The sequence below is a fragment of the Lissotriton helveticus genome, chromosome 5_1 (genome assembly GCF_964261635.1).
Source record: "Lissotriton helveticus chromosome 5_1, aLisHel1.1, whole genome shotgun sequence".
Lineage (NCBI taxonomy): Eukaryota > Metazoa > Chordata > Amphibia > Caudata > Salamandridae > Lissotriton > Lissotriton helveticus.
In genome coordinates, this window is record NC_136065.1 from 1,730,790,536 (window position 1) to 1,730,810,838 (window position 20,303).

Genomic DNA, 20,303 nt, shown 5'->3' on the forward strand with positions numbered 1-20,303 from the left:
CTTCCTTTGCTTCTTCACTCATTCTCTTTTTCTTAATTATTTACCTTACTCCTACACATACACGTCATCCCCATCCCAACACATACACACATTTCTAACATACACCCCACACACACACACCACACACACACCTCATACGCACAAAAAATCCTCCCACACACACACCTCAAACACACACACACATTCCATACACACACATACATCGAACACATATACACCCCACACTCATACACTCCTCACACATATTTCACACACCCTCACCTCCACCCACACCGAAATACCCCACACAGCCACACCCACAGACACACCTTACACACCCACACCCCGACCTTCAGCCACTGACTCCCTATAAGTCACACACACTGCATTACTTATCTTTCTTTGCTGTTTCACTCAAGCCCATTCAGGTACTGTTTCCTTTACTCTCTTTGTCCTTTCTCTTTCTCACTCCCCATGTCTTATCCTAATTAAATTTTTCCCCCTCTTTCAACCCTCTTTACTTATACTACCTGGTCTTTTCTCACTTTCCCTCATCGTTCTTCATTTATCCCGGCTCCGCCACTACCCTTCATGCCCCATTTTTTACTGTCCTTTCTTTTTCTTTTAACAGCCAGTCACATTCTCCCACTATCTCTACTTTAGTGTTCTTCCTCTCTCTTCCTTTCTTTTGCTCCTTTAGTCATTTTACTTTTCTCACTTTCATCCAATTACACCTTCTCTATTTTTTACTATGTAATAAACAATCCCTCTGTGTTCATCCTGTAGCTCTTTTTCTCTTAACATAACTCTCTTTGTGTTCTTCTCTCATGCTAACTGCTTCATAAATTTTTTTTTTCTTTTTTTTGGGGGGCGCGTCCCGGTACGCGTACCCTAAGGACAAAAAATTGACTGAGATCCTTTAAAAATATAGGTTTAATTTTATATATGAAAGGTAGTTCTAAAAAGAACTGTTTTTTTTCTTCTTTTTGTTGTTTTATATTTTTTTAATTATTTTTTGAACATTTTGTACTTTTTTGGGCTTTTCAAAACAGTTTTATATTTTTTTGTATTTTTTATGGGAAGAAACAAAGAGAAAGGGAATTGAAAATGGCTCAACTGGAGCAAAAAACAAAAAAACGGAAAAAATTACTTCTTTTTTTGGGGCAATCGTGATTGTCACCAGCAATGACGATGAGCTTTACACTCTTTTCCCCATAGGCCATAAGCTTGCCACATCCAGTACAAGTGACTTTAAAATCACCAAATCGTTCCTGGATACAAGGCATCACCTCTGATGTTTCTGGTCCCGATTGAGTGGGTTGCTTTCTTTTGGAGCTGGTCCTTGAACACTGGGGGAGGTGACTGGCCAGTTCCCTGATCTCTGCACGAGAATAGTTAGCAGGATGCTTCCGGGTCATATGCCGAATCATGGTATTATTACCAAATGAATATTTTTTATCTGGATTGCCCCTTGAGAGTTCTGCACCACAGATTCGACATGTTACCTTGGCCGCATTAACTTTTTTCTTGCACTCTGGAAGTGAAAAAAACTCCCATACAATGTGTTCTTTTGGCTTGTATGGGGTATTTTGTTCAGGCAGCCATCTGCTCCCCTCCTCCTCTTCCTCTTCCTCCTCCTTCTCTTCTTCACCACCAATGTATTGTTGTGGTGGTCCTCTTGGTGGTTGTGGTGGTGGTGGTGGTGCAGATGCTCCAGCTGTTGCTGCTACAGTAGCCATTTCAAAGTACAAAAGAATTGTCTCTGTAGATGAAACAGGTCTTCCTCAGTCAAAGGACAAAGTCAGAGTAAGGAAGAAAGGTGGGGTTTTTTATCATTTGGAAAAGAAAACTGTGCTGAACCATCAGAAGTGTTATTTTCAGGTCACAAGACCAAGGCTTTACTCATTTGGAAACCAAAACTGTTCTGCACCAATAGAAAGTGTTATTTTCAGGTCACAAGACCCAGGCTGGTCACAAGACCCAGGCATTACTCATTTAGAAACCAAAACTGTTCTGCACCAATAGAAAGTGTTATTTTCAAGTCACATGACGCGACGCGCTTACGCTACGCGCCCGTAGTCGCGCTCCGGGGCGCGCCCGCGGGTGCGTAGCGTAAGCGCATCAGAACGTTTCGCGATCGTACGCGATCGCCTGCTTTCGGTTGCGATTACGCTGTGCGTCATATGACGCATCACGCGTGTACGCGATACGTCATGATGTTGTTTTCGTTCGCGGCAATAGCGCTCCCGGGACGCTCCCCGGTCCGCGCCCCGGGGCGCGCCCCGGGGCGCGCCGTAATATTGCGCTTACCCGTGCGTTCACCGGTATGCGCCCCGGGAGCGCCCCCGGGTTAAAAAAAAAAAAAAAATTGTTTTAAAATTTTTCACTTTCTATACCTATAAAGATTTGCTATTAAAAAACCATTGAAATTCACTGAAAAAACCATAGATTTCACACCAGTTTTAGTTAGGAATTAGCATTTAAAAAACCTATTAAATTCACTGAAAAAACCATAGGTTTTACACCAGTTATAGTTAGCTGGAAATTTTACTTGCATAAAACTTTTGAAATTCCCACGTTATAGTTAGTTGGACTCGCTATAACTTGCGCGTGCAATGCACTGCTGATGACGTCACATATTACATCACTCATGACATGGTCAGTGACATCACTCATGACATCACTGATGACACCATCCCTGTGACAGAGTGACAGACCTCCTTTCACTGTAATGTAACCCTTGAAACAAATATTCAATAATAGAAACTAAAATTAAAAAAAAAATGGAGATACCCATACCAGTAACAACAACCAATTCAATAATTCCACCATCTATATACACATCCACTTATTCACCAACAGTTCTATATAGTCACTCATACATATACTCACTCATCATATGTAGTGATACACCTATACATCCTGTTACACACAGACAGTCATTTAAAACATACTCTGACACATACTCACACATGCAAATAAACTATTAAACATCCATTTATTTGCCTATACAGCTATACACACACTACCACTTTACTTATAAAGAAACATACACATACTTACTCTCTTAAACAATCACTTATAGAAACACATACTAATTTAAACAGGAACTCTTACAATCTCTTACTCTCACATATACTCACTTATATACATCAATATTCACATATACTAGATTAATACATATGTAGTTACTGATAAAGACACTAGTGAGACACTCATTCACTCACTAACACACACATATACACACGCATCCACCCATACAGTCCTGCACATATGCTGTCTTTAAAACACATACAAAGAGAGAGTCAGTCATTCATGCATCTATGTGCTAGGTAATACCCCCACCAAACCATACAAACACTCATACTGATACTAAGAAAAACATGTAATAACCCATATACATACACATGTCGCTACTCACCAACCCATGCTGCCACTTATACACAAAGTGAAACACTAATACATATATTTAAATATTTAAACATTACTCACTAATATATGTATTCACTAAGATACACTTAATAAGCCAGTTAACCAATCAATTAAAAAAAAACATGTAAACACTTTGTTAAACATTTATTCTTCCATCAACTTTTACATATACATATATAACTCATATTTATTTTTCAGAAAGACACACATTCACTGGATGGTGTCATCAGTGATGTCACTGACCATGTCATGAGTGATGTAATATGTGACGTCATCAGCAGTGCATTGCACGCGCAAGTTATAGTGAGTCCAACTAACTATAACGTGGGAATTTCAATGGTTTTATGCGAGTAAAATTTCCAGCTAACTATAACTGGTGTAAAACCTATGGTTTTTTCAGTGAATAAATATATATATAGAACATCAGTCATTACGAGATGTCTAACTATATAGTGGCTACACTGAACCTGGCCATGTTTTTTATCAGACATGTTGGAATCATACTGCCAACACCAATTACAGTGTTGGAAGTATGATCCCATGTACGGGGGCTCCCTTGGGGTACCCCCTGCACTACGGGTAACAGCCTTTCAGGGTCTGACAGCAAGCTAGTGGTGCTGCCGATCAAAGACACAACTCTGGCCTCCTGCTGATGAGCCAAGCTCGAGCAGGGGAAGGTAGAACAATAGGTTTCCTTCCGGAGGGAAGTGTGACCAACTCTCAGACAGAACTTAGTGTATTGGGCTGGGTTGGGTGTAACGATCCTGTCCGAAGACGGGTACTCATCAGGATTCGCGCAGTGCACTAAGGGGTCCACCCCTTGATCTCCCCAACTCCCACAATAACTGCACGGAGTATTGAAATGATCACGTGAGGGAAGGAAAGGATGGGGACAGGAGGGAGTAGAATTTGAAATACAAATAACACAACATGAATTACACAAATGCATGCAAAACTACTCTCATAATGTCTTGCTAGTATGACAAAGTACCTTGGGCGAATTCCCACAAGCAGACTCTGTCTTCCTTCAGACAACACAGTATTACTACATACCGGAACTAGGTAAGATGAAATGAGCACGTCACCATTAGGCAACCATATGCACCTTTGACACAACCAAACCACCTCCACTGATGCCCCTACACACCTGCACTGACGGATTATAGGTATAGACATAAACAAATAGGAAAGACAGGCTTGGTAAGTACAGAGCTCCTTTCCTTGAAAAATAAAATATCTCATAAGTACACAGCCCTGCCTAAAAGGGTTTACTCTGTGGGGCAATAGGTCAATGCTGGAATATTCCAGGAAACATTACAGGGTCCGAGAGCTGCCCTGTCCAAGTCAAATGTCATAAGGAATCCTAATTTCCTTGGAACACCCACTAGCCTGTGGGTTTAAAAGATATACAAAAGACTAGCAGGAACTCTCCCAAGTACGTATGTGTTAAGAATGTCACGGAAAGAAAAACTTGATCTCAAAGTATAAGGTTCCCAATGAGTTAACATGCGACTCGAAATTCCAATGAACCTCTCTTCCGTGCAACAGTGAATGATTGCCAGGCGGAGGAGAGTTAACGGCTCCTGGGCCGAACGCATTAACCTAGCATTCTAAAAACAGAGTGGCTCCTACCAGAAAGCTCTTCAGTAGGATGAGTGACGAACCCTTCTTACTTGAACGGGGTTCCGGAGCCAGGAGCGCCCGATAAGAGAAGACGGTAACGGCAGAAGGGGGAGACTGGATAGAGATCGCCGCCTCTCTTCTCCAATGCAGTGTCAGAAAAAGGCCGGAAAGTGCGGACTACTGTTCTGAAGGAATCCACGAGCACGAACAGCGGTTTACAGCCTTGGACGCCTCCACACACCCTGGGCCTCTGAGTTAGAGGCACACGTGCCGATGAGTAGACTGGATTGAATCCAAAATTACGCACGACCCGACTTGCGAGTTGCTTCCCCTTATGGACGCGGCTCCGCCTTCACTCCCTGGGCATTCTGGAAGTTGTAGGCCATGCAGGCGCAATGATTATCGATCCTCACATTGGGGGCGCCACCAGACTGCTTTGAAAGGCACATTTGTTGCCCTCCTTGAATGCTTCAGTTTGAGCCAGGTCAGGGAAACCTTGGCTCTCACTCTTTCACATAATTGGACAAATGACATGGGAGTATCCTCACCTCTGTCCAGCTTCTCCTCCGGGAGGGACCCCTGAGTCATTCCAACCCTTTCCCTAAGGTACTTAAGGGCTTGCCTGTGGTTGGTTCCTTAGATTCGTCATGGGACAAGACTCAGGCCTTAAACAAAGCCACTCTTTGACTGTCTGGACACTTGGACTCCTGCTGCTCCTGGCCTTGCTGCTCTGCAAGTCTTTTATGTTGTCTGTGTCTGTTCTTCTTCCAGGATCTTCAACAGACTTGTGGACATCAAGATACACAAAGTAATCTCCCATGGAGTGAACGAGTCACTCCCCTGCAGCTGCAGGCACCACAACGAAGCTGATCGGTCTGCTGCTCCTGACATCCCACACACCTCCAAAGGCTCAGCAACACAGGTAGTGGTTCTGTAACTCCCTCTATACCTGACCTGTCCTCTCTGCAATTTGGAGGCCAGTATCCCTTGTCAGAACCGCTGGGCCTGAACTCCTGTGCACCCCATTGACTTGCCGTTGCCAAAGCTTGTAGGCTATGCACTCCAGAGATCCTCGAGCTATAAGAGGCTCCATCCTCCATTATTTCTTTCTGTCAAGTACAGCATCCTCTGAACCATGGGCCTTCCTTCTTGGTGAGCTGTTAAAGGTCCTCTTGCAATTCCTGTGACTTCGACCTGTGGGTCCTCCTGAGAGTCTTCTACTGCTTCAGTGTGCTCCCCTGCTTGCTTGGGGCCTGCTCTGACTCTCCTGCTTGGGTGAGGCCCTTAGACCGTGCTGGTTCCAACATTGCTCCTTCTTTGTTCTCCACACCAGTTACAGCTACCAAGGTTTGTTTGCGCTCCTGCCGGACATTGGGGCCCTGGTCACCAATATCCGATGTGGGACAGGTTGTGCACAGCTTATAATCTTCCTCAGCATCACCTAGTCCTCACAGCAGCAGCGACAAGGTCATCGTCAACACTTCTGAACCATCCAGCATCAGTGGGCATTCCTCTCTATGCCTACTGGTCACTCCTGAGTGGCGTAGAATCTGTCCCCTCTGCTTGCAGGTTCTTTACTTCTGATTCCACCGGACTTCTTCACCATCTTCTCCAGAGACACCTTTCCCTAAGTCTTCATGGTCATCTACGGAGGTTTCTGTTATCTCTCCCCACCACCCCCATGCACTTGGCTTCCCTGGCACAAGTAACCTGGTCTCTGGCGTATCCACAGGTGGGGTGGCTCTCCAACCTTCCATCCTCCAAGGGAATTCTTCTAGGTCCTCTGGTAAAGGTCCTTCTTCTGCAAAACTGCACTCTACCCACAGCCTCTGTGGGGTTCCTGGGTACCTATTTGGATGGTTCCTTGTGTCCCCAGTTCCTCTGGATCTTCTGGTCCAAGTCCCTTCCTCTCCTGCAGTTCGCATTCTACTTTCTTAATATATACTTTGGTCTCCGCAGGCGACCACTGTATTTTGTACTACTTACCCTATTGCAATTGAAGTATTATTGTGTATTTGTGTTGATATCTCCGCGTTGTGTTAGTGAGTGTTGTGTAATGTAGAAGTGTGGTTCTTTTTCGTTTAACCTACACTACTTGATTAAACTGGTAAAACTAGTTGCTTAACACTTCAAGATCAGCCTAAAGGCTGCTCTGCACAGCTACTACTTTGAGAGCTTTCTATGGTTATCAAAGACCCCTAAAATCACCATCACCATAGAGTTTGCCTGGATTAGTGCAAGGTGCATCACTTAAATAAGCGTGCACCATATACTAAGCCAGCCTCCTACACAAACACACATTAGAAGCACATATCAACCACCCAGTTTGCTGTGACATTAACCTTAGTGCTCAGCATTTTACTGGCATTTGGTGCTGTTGTCCTGCTTTTGTCAGCCTCTGCGATCTTACAAAACTAGGTCCTGAGACCATGCACACATTCCAGACTACATTCCCTACCACCTGGACCCTTGCCTTACCCAGGGGAGGCTACCAGAAACAAAAAAAACAGCAAGTCAGGCTCAGGGACACATGTGAACCACAGAGAAAGGGTGGGGGGCAGGGGTCCCACAACATTATGCGGTCAGCTGATACCCATCCCTGTGCCCTCTTCCAGTTTCTAAGCAGAGGCGAGTGGCTTCTCTCTTGTCTTTTTTTTGTTTGTTTTGATTTATAGCCCTGTAGTCTCAGGGAACGAGTAAGAATCCCCTGCTTTGTCAACATGATTGAAAATAATAATTTACCTATTTGACCTTTGTCTTTCGCATGCTAGGAATAGACTAAGATGTCCGAGATGCTTTGTCTTTAAATGAGCAACAGTTTCCTACATAGTTAGTTAATATGGAACATTTGCATCTAAAATGAAATTGTTTGAAATCATAATTATGTGAGCACAAAGTACTGTGAAGTGTAACTATTACCTGTGATGAGCCACAGCAACTGTGAGTGTATCCCTCAAAATTACAATGGCATGTACCGTTCTACAGTGACTAATGAATTAATATGGGTCATAGTAACACTCTTTTTTCTTTCATTACAGAATTTTGAAGCAAAACAATTTACAAAAACTAAGTAGAGATTCATTTGAAGGTTTACTCTTGCTACAGCACCTGTAAGTTTCTGCATTTTTTTAATACTATATTTGTAAAATCAATTTGAATCGTTTTGGATTTCGTATAGCGAAACAATCCAAATGTGACACCATTGTATCAAATAAAGACTTCTTTCCAAGAAACTGTAAAATATATATATACTGATTCAATAGACCCCCCTTCTTGTTGGTACCTGTGTTACTTTGCGGCAGGAGTGGACACTGTGTATATATATATATATATATATATCACAAGAAATCTTTAGACCTCCACTTGCGCGGCGAAAGAAGAGGCGGACCCCACGATATCCAGGCAAGTTAATTTTATTCACAAGCCTTCAAAATGCAACGTTTCGAGTACTGACGTACTCTTGTTCACACACCACATTTGTATTTTTGATTTTCTTTTATGTTGTTGGTTCTGACCCCACCTGTGGGCCACACCTCCCACACATGCATCACATGATCCAACCTGTGGCCCGGATTAAGTAATTTAAAGCAACAGTGCACCACTGTGTATATAATGAAAATCACAGATGTTGGACAATGTCGCAATAGTACATTTAAACTCAATAGCAATAAAAATAATGCAGCTGATGTCAATTCCACCACAGTGAACACTGTTGGGTAGATACAAATATATATTACTGTATGAATACATTAATAAAACTTTTATATCTTTGCTGCCTAAATGCAGAAAATGATCCACTAACTGATTTAAAATGATATGCCTACATGCATAATTCATAACTCAATAAGCTAAATATATACTGGACCAATCAAATGTATAGACATATACTGACATTATAAAAAAATTTAAATGCTAGGCCTGACGCAGTGCTGTTGAAACTTAAAACAGAGCTCAGCTGGATTATGTGCAGAAAAGGAATTGCCCCTAAATGCACCTTAGTGTACAACCGTGACTATAAGCTACAGTCCTATATATTTATCAAAATGTATACATTTATAAATTTCATACTGCATAAATATTAAGACCTATTTACAAAAAATTATTAACAATAATAAAAAAGTGCTCCTATATATTCACAGTGTAAAATAACCACCAAAAAGTAACCAAATACTATTTACAAGACCGCATTGTTTGAAAACATAAACAACCAATCTAAAAACGGTAGTAGGACTGCAAGTCACCATATTAGAGTACATTATTGTTTATGTCATAATATATATCTTGTAGATTGCTCATATGTACTCCGTTGTAATGTGCACAGTGAAAATTGCTGAAACCTCCAACATGGAGGTATGGCGGCCTGATTGTAGTGTGGATGCAATGGAACAGCAATTCTACGAAAAATTGTGCAAATCCTCCGTCGCATTCAACCCATTGGGTTGTTTGCTGTCAAGCTTGATTATATACCGCGTCTCCAATCTGCGTAGTATTTTATCGCGGTCGCCACCGCGTCTGAGAGGGGCAACAGCGTCAATTACATAATATGTAAGACAAGACAGATACCTGTTATGTCTGATGTTAAAATGACGCGCCACTGGATACGCCCCATCGTGATTGACAATGACACGTAGGTGCTGCAATATCCTGACATGCACCTGGGCGCCAGTACTGCCCGCATAGCGCAGACCGCAGGTGCATGTCAGGACGTACACAGCGAACTCCGTCCGGCAATTGTAATTGCCATGAATGGGTATTAACGTGTTGGAGAATGGAGTGCTGTAATGGGTGATGTTTTGGCCATATTTACAAGCTCGACAGGAGAAACATTTATATACATTTATATATATATACATTACCTACTGGCGGTCACCAGTAGGTAGTTATAGTTAGGACCTAGTTTCCATAGGAAATCCGCAACATTCTATTGGGAATAACTCTGGCGCCGGTGGAGGAATTTGCGTGTAATTTTCCAAAATTTTGGCCAGCTCCGCTCCTTCCCTGAAAGGGAAAGATTCGTGAAGTGGGGGCTGAAAAAAAAGGGGGGTCCCAAAACATGTTTTCCCCATGTTATTTTCCATAGGACCTTTAGACATGGCTACATCCCGAACGGCTGAATGGAATTATAAGAAATTTGGCAAAAAGGTAGAGTCTGGCTCGCAGATTACGCTTTTGTTTAAATGGTGTAAATCCCTCCAGTAGTTGCTGAGAAAATTAAAGTTAAAATCAATTATATATCTATAAGCGCGCACCATGCACGAACGGGTGCGCGCACCCGTGCGCGCACCTTTCCGTGCGCGCCCGGAATTCTGATTTGCTGTTTGACGTCTGTCAACATTCGATTTGGAGGAAATCAGGAAGTGTTGACCGCCATTTTGTCAGTGTGAATCCACATATTGTAGAGAACAAAGGGGCAGAACATAGAAAGGGGGCAGGGTGGAGACTCCCTGACCCCCTAGGTATTTTCAGGGGGTCCATTAAGGACCCCCAAAGCCGAAAAATGTGCAGTTTGGTTTTGAATTTGTGTGGGAAGAATTTGTATTGGCTATGTACAAGAATATGGGTCTGAAATGAAAAAGAATCTGTGCCATTATTATCAGGCTCCAGTGTCAGAAGCATAATTCAGAGATTCTGCTTAAGAAAATCTGTTGACTGTGATTGACACTGTCTACATCTTCCAAAGCATTTTTAAAGGTGAGTAATTATTATTTTAATAAAGATAGAGTGCTGTATGCACTATGGGGAAGATTAGAAGCTTATTGTGCTTCTTTATTCATGTATTTTGTGTCATGTTATTTTGTAATGCTGTTTAAAAATAGAATGGTGCATATTGGAAATGTATTTTCAAAATGAGTTAGCTTTCTGCTTTGTTTCTGTATTGGTCATTTAAATGAGCTGTGCTCTGTGTCAAAAACGATTTACTATGGAAAATGTTTTCTGGTAAAAATTCTGATGTTTAAATTTTGGTGAAAGATTACTCTGAGTGTCTGTTTAAAGTCAGAAATTATATTTATATAATTTTCAATAATGTCACATGTGCCTTGTACCAGTTTGCCTCTTTTAGCTTAAAGGGTATTCTGTGCCTGTGTCTCATCTTACTCTGTGCCTGTGTGGTATCTGAAATATGATTTATTTAATGAAGATACACTGCTGTATGCAGTATGGAGAAGATTAAGAAGCATATGGTGTTTTTTATTTTTTGCATTGTGTGTCATGTTGTTTTGTAATGCTGTTTAAAAATTGTATGGTGTATATTGGAAATGAATTTTGGAAATGAGTTAGGTTTCTGCTTTGCTTTGTAGTGGTCATTTAAATGGGTTGCGCTCTGTGGTAAAAACGATTTAGTATGGAAAATGTTTTCTGGTAAAAAGTCTGGTATATATATATATGCTTATATATAGGTGGACTGTTTTTGGTCAGTAGAGACAGTGAAATATTATGAGCAGAGACACACATACTGCTTGCAGAGACAGAGATGGTAAATTACATGCAACATGCTGCTCATGTGTTTAAGATGACACTGTGATCCAAGCTTCATTTTAAATGGATCTGGGTGAATATTATGCTTACTTGATGTCTTTAAAAATATGGAAGTACATGTTTTTTAAAGACATGGTAGATTAAATGTAACATTCTTGTCATCTGCCTAACATCACACTGATGGGTGAATCAAGCTTCAGTCACAGTGTTATTTTAGGCACATGAGCAGGATATTACATGTAATGAGACATTAATGTTATGTGTTGCTTATATATAGGTGGCCTGTTTTTGGCCAGTAGAGACAGTGAAATATTATGAGCAGAGACACACATACTGCTTGCAGAGACAGAGATGGTAAATTACATGCAACATGCTGCTCATGTGTTTAAGATGACACTGTGATTCAAGCTTCATTTTAAATGGATCTGGGTGAATAATATGCTTACTTGATGTCTTTAAAAATATGGACGCAAGGGTTCCTAGCTTATTTAAATTATTCACAATACAGTATAGCACACAATAGACTACTATACGATAACTTTCCAATGCCCAGCCGGGCAGGAACTTTATTTTTTCAATCAATGTCAATTTCAACACAATATTTTTCAGACAGATAGTATGACACAAGCCTGTGCCGTACTTTGAAAGGGAGAAGATAGAGAAAAGTGAAAGGGGTGTTTTCAGGCAAGGAAAAAAGAGCAAAACAGGGCACTTATAATTGAAAAGAAATAGTGACAGTGTCGCCTGGAGTGAAACAAACAATATCACATTTTGAAATGCTACATGTATGTACACTCATAGGTGTCGACGTTTCGATCCCTTCGCTCAATTAGTTAATTGGGATCATCATCAGGACTTAAAAATTAGAGTTGCCTGAATGTAACAAAGCCTGTTGAAAAGATAAGAAAACAAGCACAAAGAAAAATCTTTAGAGAAATTGAGGAGAGCGGTCAACGCATGCCTTAAATTTCCATTATACATCTGAAATCACAGTTTGTGACATGTGCTGGGTGACAGTGCCATTTGTGAAGTACATAGTCACGTTGCATTTACATATTAACACCGAGCCTCGGAATCGCAGTGACTCAAGTGCAGAAAATATTGGGAGTTTGTGCACAACGAGTGACTGAGGGGATTGTGCAGCAATGTGTTTAGTGAATGGGGGATGCCCATAACTCAGTGAGCTGGTGTTTGAGCCGGGCCACATGCATGTCTGGTCTTTTTACGGTTTTTGGACCTTTTAACGCTTACTGGTCAGCACAGCACGTACCTCTATGTTGTGAGGTATTGAGTAAGGCGTCTGACTTGCTTCGGGCGCCCAGGGGTGGCGTCCAGGGATACAGTACTGGTCCTGGTTGAGGGGTTTAGATATTTCCCATTGTGGTTTTAAGCCGGGCTGTGGGAAAGATGCACTTTAGTATGCGTGGTAGGGGCGGGACAACGAACGAGTGATTTATTCAGGTTACCTACCCTTTGTGAGCTTGTTTTAATACGTATATGTTTCCAATTGAATCTTGGGGCGAAATGGCTCGATTTCTGAAAGCGCCGATTTTTAACGGGCTGAAATAAATTATGTTCAAAGTTATGTTTTTCAAGAATACAGTCCGGAGGGTCTAAACGGACAATTGTTAAGGGGGTTTTTACCTTATTTAGCGTTCTTGAATGGTACACTGAGGGCTCGATGGCCACTGGTAAATGGTGAATAGTTGTGCACTCTATACTCGATCAATGTCGTCAATGTTGCGCTGCAAATTAAGGAGGGAGTTTACAAGGCGCCCAATCTCTGAGAATTAGTCGGGATCAGACTGGAGCCATCGGGGAAGAGCCACTTACCGAGTAAAGATGGAGCTCGCGTCTGGCCGGGATGCTTCGTTTCAATGCCGGTTACCGCTGGTATTCCCGGGCTTGCTAGTCATAGTGTAGCGGTCCGGTCACGTGGAGGCGACTTCGGGCGCCATCTTGGAACAGTGTCCACGTCATGAATTGCTGCAGAAATGGAAGAGGTTCTTGGGCGCTTACATGGGCGCCATCTTGAAATGTCCCAGAGTTAAGGGGTACTATGAAGTTGGGAAGTATGGGAACCCATAGCTTAAAGTTGCATGGGGACCCAGTGAAGGGGATTAGGTTAGCGCAAATTGCTTATCATTGGAATTACTGGACAAAGAGCCACCTAGTCGGGTGAGCCCAAGGTCTGCTGCAGGGGTAGTATAACGCAGGCTGTCGCTTGGCAAGATACATACTACGGGTCATTCAAAAAATCCTTGACTCCAGGCCCAGACCCCACAGAGTACCGACACTCTTCATACTACAGCTATTGGAATTGTGCCTCACAACATTTTTTTTTGTCTTTGATGGGGTATTCTACCAGCAGGTAAAGGGTACATCTATGGGGGCTATTTTTGCCCCCCACCTGGCAATATTGTTTATGGACGCGCTCAAGACGGGCACGATCCTATCGTATTTCAATCCATTTCGTTCTGGGATCGCCATCTGGCGACGGTACATAGACAATATTTTTTTTATTTGGAATCTGGACGAGAAGACCTTAGAATCTTTCTTACACTGGCTAAACAATAACTGTGATGACCTGCAGTTTACTCTCTCTCATCATAAAACAGAGATCCCTTTCCTTGATTTGACAATTTACCATGAGGAGGGTGAATTGCTAACCCGACTATACAGGAAACCAACCGAACGCAATACGTTGTTGAGGTATGATAGCAACCACCCTAAAGCCCTTAAAGATTCTCTCCCCTACTCACAATTCCTCCGTATAAGGCGCAACTGTTCATCAAAACTTGACTATTTCAGAGAGGCAGATATTTTGTCATCCAAACTAAAAGCGCGGGGGTACCCAAAGAGATTAGTCAGGAATGCCGCTAAAAGAGCATGGTACTGCCCCCGAGATGTCTTACTTGAACCAAAAAGTAGGGAGAGGACTGAAAGAATTGCTTGTGTAACCACTTTTTCCCCAGTCTCGAATAAAATTCGAAAAACAATCCTGCAGCATTGGTCAATCCTGAACGCATGCCAACTAAATTTTGAAAAGCCATTGTTTGCGTTCAAAAAAAGCAAAAATATAAAAGACCATCTTGTCCGGGCGGCCCTACCCACACCACCCGTAAGTAACACGATTGAATCCAACTGGGGCTTACCACCTGTGACAGGGCATGTAAAATGTGGACAATGTATTGTGTGTGATTTGACACTGGAGGGGCGCACTTTCAGGCACAATAATGTCACAAATGAGATGAAAGTCTTAACAAACTGTAATAGTTGCAATGTAATTTATGCGGTCTTATGCCCTTGTCCAAAAATGTATGTGGGGCAAACCACACAGAAGGTGAAGACACGCATAAGCCAACACCGGAGCTGCATAAGATGTGGGACTCTCAACGCCCCGCTAGTGGAACATTTTTCATCCCTGAAACACACGGCTGACGACCTAAGATGGACAGTCTTGAAATCAGTGAAATTACCACAAAGAGGCGGCAATCTGCAACAAATTCTGAATCGTGAGGAATTGAAATCTATTATACAGTTTAACACCATCCACACGGGATTGAACCGGAGTGAGGACTGGACCACTCTCTTGTGAATAAACTATATCGAATTAAGGAACTGTAAAGCAGAAAGACTTAGGGGTCTCATCTATTAGTTTTTAATGAACATATATGTGTCACAATTGTTTCACTCACACTGACCACACTGGTACGCATGCACTCCCCCCACTCCACCCACCCCCTATGTATCTTGCCAAGCGACAGCCTGCGTTATACTACCCCTGCAGCAGACCTTGGGCTCACCCGACTAGGTGGCTCTTTGTCCAGTAATTCCAATGATAAGCAATTTGCGCTAACCTAATCCCCTTCACTGGGTCCCCATGCAACTTTAAGCTATGGGTTCCCATACTTCCCAACTTCATAGTACCCCTTAACTCTGGGACATTTCAAGATGGCGCCCATGTAAGCGCCCAAGAACCTCTTCCATTTCTGCAGCAATTCATGACGTGGACACTGTTCCAAGATGGCGCCCGAAGTCGCCTCCACGTGACCGGACCGCTACACTATGACTAGCAAGCCCGGGAATACCAGCGGTAACCGGCATTGAAACGAAGCATCCCGGCCAGACGCGAGCTCCATCTTTACTCGGTAAGTGGCTCTTCCCCGATGGCTCCAGTCTGATCCCGACTAATTCTCAGAGATTGGGCGCCTTGTAAACTCCCTCCTTAATTTGCAGCGCAACATTGACGACATTGATCGAGTATAGAGTGCACAACTATTCACCATTTACCAGTGGCCATCGAGCCCTCAGTGTACCATTCAAGAACGCTAAATAAGGTAAAAACCCCCTTAACAATTGTCCGTTTAGACCCTCCGGACTGTATTCTTGAAAAACATAACTTTGAACATAATTTATTTCAGCCCGTTAAAAATCGGCGCTTTCAGAAATCGAGCCATTTCGCCCCAAGATTCAATTGGAAACATATACGTATTAAAACAAGCTCACAATGGGTAGGTAACCTGAATAAATCACTCGTTCGTTGACCCGCCCCTACCACGCATACTAAAGTGCATCTTTCCCACAGCCCGGCTTAAAACCACGATGGGAAATATCTAAACCCCTCAACCAGGACCAGTACTGTATCCCTGGACGCCACCCCTGGGCGCCCGAAGCAAGTCAGACGCCTTACTCAATACCTCACAACATAGAGGTACGTGCTGTGCTGACCAGTAAGCGTTAAAAGGTCCAAAAACCGTAAAAAGACCAGACATGCATGTGGCCCGGCTCAAACACCAGCTCACTGAGTTATGGGCATCCCCCATTCACTAAACACATTGCTGCACAATCCCTTCAGTCACTCGTTGTGTACAAACTCCCAATATTTTCTGCACTTAAATCACTGCGATTCCGAGGCTCGGTGTTAATATGTAAATGCAACGTGACTATGTACTTCACAAATGGCACTGTCACCCAGCACATGTCACAAACTGTGATTTCAGATGTATAATGGAAATTTAAGGCATGCGTTGACCGCTCTCCTCAATTTCTCTAAAGATTTTTCTTTGTGCTTGTTTTCTTATCTTTTCAACAGGCTTTGTTACATTCAGGCAACTCTAATTTTTAAGTCCTGATGATGATCCCAATTAACTAATTGAGCGAAGGGATCGAAACGTCGACACCTATGAGTGTACATACATGTAGCATTTCAAAATTTGATATTGTTTGTTTCACTCCAGGCGACACTGTCACTATTTCTTTTCAATTATAAGTGCCCTGTTTTGCTCTTTTTTCCTTGCCTGAAAACACCCCTTTCACTTTTCTCTATCTTCTCCCTTTCAAAGTACGGCACAGGCTTGTGTCATACTATCTGTCTGAAAAATATTGTGTTGAAATTGACATTGATTGAAAAAATAAAGTTCCTGCCCGGCTGGGCATTGGAAAGTTATCGTATAGTAGTCTATTGTGTGCTATACTGTATTGTGAATAATTTAAATAAGCTAGGAACCCTTGTTTCTATAACGCAGTTATACCCATGGTTCTTGGCTACCCGCTGGGTTTCCCTTGTCTTTCAAAACTATTTAAAAATATGGAAGTACATGTTTTTTAAAGACATGGCAGATTACATGTGACATTCTGGTTATCTGCCTAATATCACACTGATGGGTGAATCAAGCTTCAGTCGCAGTGTTATTTTAATCACATGAGCAGGATGTTACATGTAATGAGAAATTAATGTTATGTGTTGCTTATATATAGGTGGCCTGTTTTTGGCCAGTAGAGACAGTGAAATATTATGAGCAGAGACACACATACTGCTTGCAGAGTCAGAGATGGTAAATTACATGCAACATGCTGCTCATGTGTTTAAGATGACACTGTGATTCAAGCTTCATTTTAAATGGATCTGGGTGAATAATATGCTTACTTGATGTCTTTAAAAATATGGAAGTACATGTTTTTTAAAGACATGGTAGATTACATGTGACATTCCTGTAATCTGCCTAACATCACTCTGATGAGTGAATCAAGCTTCAGTCACAGTGTTATTTTAGGCACATGAGCAGGATGTTACATGTAATGAGAAATTAATGTTGTGTGTTGCTTATATATAGGTGGCCTGTTTTTGGCTAGTAGAGACAGTGAAATATTATGAGCAGAGACACACATACTGCTTGCAGAGACAGAGATGGTAAATTACATGCAACATGCTGCTCATGTGTTTAAAATGACACTGTGATTCAAGCTTCATTTTAAATGGATCTGGGTGAATAATATGCTTACTTGATGTCTTTTAAAATATGGAAGTACATGTGTTTTAAAGACATGGTAGATTACATGTGACATTCTGGTTATCTGCCTAATATCACACTGATGGGTGAATCAAGCTTCAGTCGCAGTGTTATTTTAATCACATGAGCAGGATGTTACATGTAATGAGAAATTAATGTTATGTGTTGCTTATATATAGGTGGCCTGTTTTTGGCCAGTAGAGACAGTGAAATATTATGAGCAGAGACACACATACTGCTTGCAGAGACAGAGATGGTAAATTACATGCAACATGCTGTTCATGTGTTTAAGATGACACTGTGAGTCAAGCTTCATTTTAAATGGATCTGGGTGAATAATATGCTTACTTGATGTCTTTAAAAATATGGAAGTACATGTTTTTTAAAGACATGGTAGATTACATGTGACATTCTGGTCATCTGCCTAACATCACACTGATGGGTGAATCAAGCTTCAGTCACAGTGTGATATTAGGCACATGAGCAGGATGTTACATGTAATGAGAAATTAATGTTATGTGTTGCTTATATATAGGTGGCCTGTTTTTGGCTAGTAGAGACAGTGAAATATTATGAGCAGAGACACACATACTGCTTGCAGAGACAGAGATGGTAAATTACATGCAACATGCTGCTCATGTGTTTAAAATGACACTGTGATTCAAGCTTCATTTCAAATGGATCTGGGTGAACAATATGCTTACTTGATGTCTTTTAAAATATGGAAGTACATGTGTTTTAAAGACATGGTAGATTACATGTGACATTCTGGTTATCTGCCTAATATCACACTGATGGGTGAATCAAGCTTCAGTCGCAGTGTTATTTTAATCACATGAGCAGGATGTTACATGTAATGAGAAATTAATGTTATGTGTTGCTTATATATAGGTGGCCTGTTTTTGGCCAGTAGAGACAGTGAAATATTATGAGCAGAGACACACATACTGCTTGCAGAGACAGAGATGGTAAATTACATGTACCATGCTGCTCATGTGTTTAAGATGACACTGTGAGTCTAGCTTTATTTTAAATGGATCTGGCTGAAGAATATGCTCACTTGATGTATTTAAAAATATGGAAGTACATGTTTTTTAAAGACATGGTAGATTACATGTGACATTCTTGTCATCTTTCTAACATCACACTGATGGGTGAATCAAGCTTCAGTCACAGTGTTATTTTAGGCACAGGAGCAGGATGTTACATGTAATGAGAAATTAATGTTATGTGTTGCTTATATATAGGTGGCCTGTTTTTGGCCAGTAGAGACAGTGAAATATTATGAGCAGAGACACACATACTGCTTGCAGAGACAGAGATGGTAAATTACATGCAACATGCTGCTCATGTGTTTAAGATGACACTGCGAGTCAAGCTTCATTTTAAATGGATCTGGGTGAATAATATGCTTACTTGATGTCTCTAAAAATAGGGAAGTACATGTTTTTTAAAGACATGGTAGATTACATGTGACATTCTGGTCATCTGCCTAACATCACACTGATGGGTGAATCAAGCTTCAGTCACAGTGTTATTTTAGGCACTTGAGCAGGATGTTACATGTAATGAGAAAATAATGTTATGTGTTGCTTATATATAGGTGGCCTGTTTTTGGCCAGTAGAGACAGTGAAATATTATGAGCAGAGACACACATACTGCTTGCAGAGACAGAGATGGTAAATTACATGCAACATGCTGCTCATGTGTTTAAGATGACACTGTGAGTCAAGCTTCATTTTAAATGGATCTGGGTGAATAACATGCTTACTTGATGTCTTTAAAAATATGGAAGTACATGTTTTTAAAGACATGGTAGATTACATGTGACATTCTTGTCATCTGCCTAACATCACACTGATGGGTGAATCAAGCTTCAGTCACAGTGTTATTTTAGGCACATGAGCAGGATGTTACATGTAATGAGAAATTAATGTTATGTGTTGCTTACATATAGGTGGCCTGTTTTTGGCCAGCATAGACAGTGAAATATTATGAGCAGAGACACACATACTGCTTGCAGAGACAGAGATTGTAAATTACATGTAACATGCTGCTCATGTGTTTAAGATGACACTGTGAGTCAAGCTTCATTTTAAATGGATCTGGCTGAATAATATGCCTAGTTGATGTCTTTAAAAATATGGAAGTACATGTTCTTTAAAGACATGGTAGATTACATGTGACATTCTGGTCATCTGCCTAACATCACACTGATGGGTGAATCAAGCTTCAGTCACAGTGTGATCTTAGGCACATGAGCAGGATGTTACATGTAATGAGAAATTAATGTTATGTGTTGCTTACATATAGGTGGCCTTTTTTTGGCCAGTAGAGACAGTGAAATATTATGAGCAGAGACACACATACTGCTTGCAGAGACAGAGATGGTAAATTACATGTACCATGCTGGTCATGTGTCTAAGATCACACTGTGAGTCAAGCGTGATTTTAAATGAATATGAGTGTATAATTTACTTATTTAATGCGTTTAAAAA

The 20,303-nt window shown here is 41.5% G+C and overlaps 1 protein-coding gene across 7 annotated transcripts in view; it reads left to right on the top strand.

The window, feature by feature from the left end:
- LOC144753804 (uncharacterized) overlaps positions 1-20,303 on the top strand; it is a 2,685,544-nt gene that overhangs the window by 201,415 nt on the left and 2,463,826 nt on the right. For all 7 annotated transcript variants that reach the window (XR_013594537.1, XR_013594539.1, XM_078641375.1 and 4 more), the window contains one exon: positions 8,073-8,144. Coding sequence is in view for 3 of the 7 variants with exons in the window: in XM_078641375.1 (XP_078497501.1) it covers positions 8,073-8,144 (72 nt within the window). In the remaining 4 variants the exon portion in view is untranslated. The remainder of the gene's footprint in view (positions 1-8,072; positions 8,145-20,303) is intronic.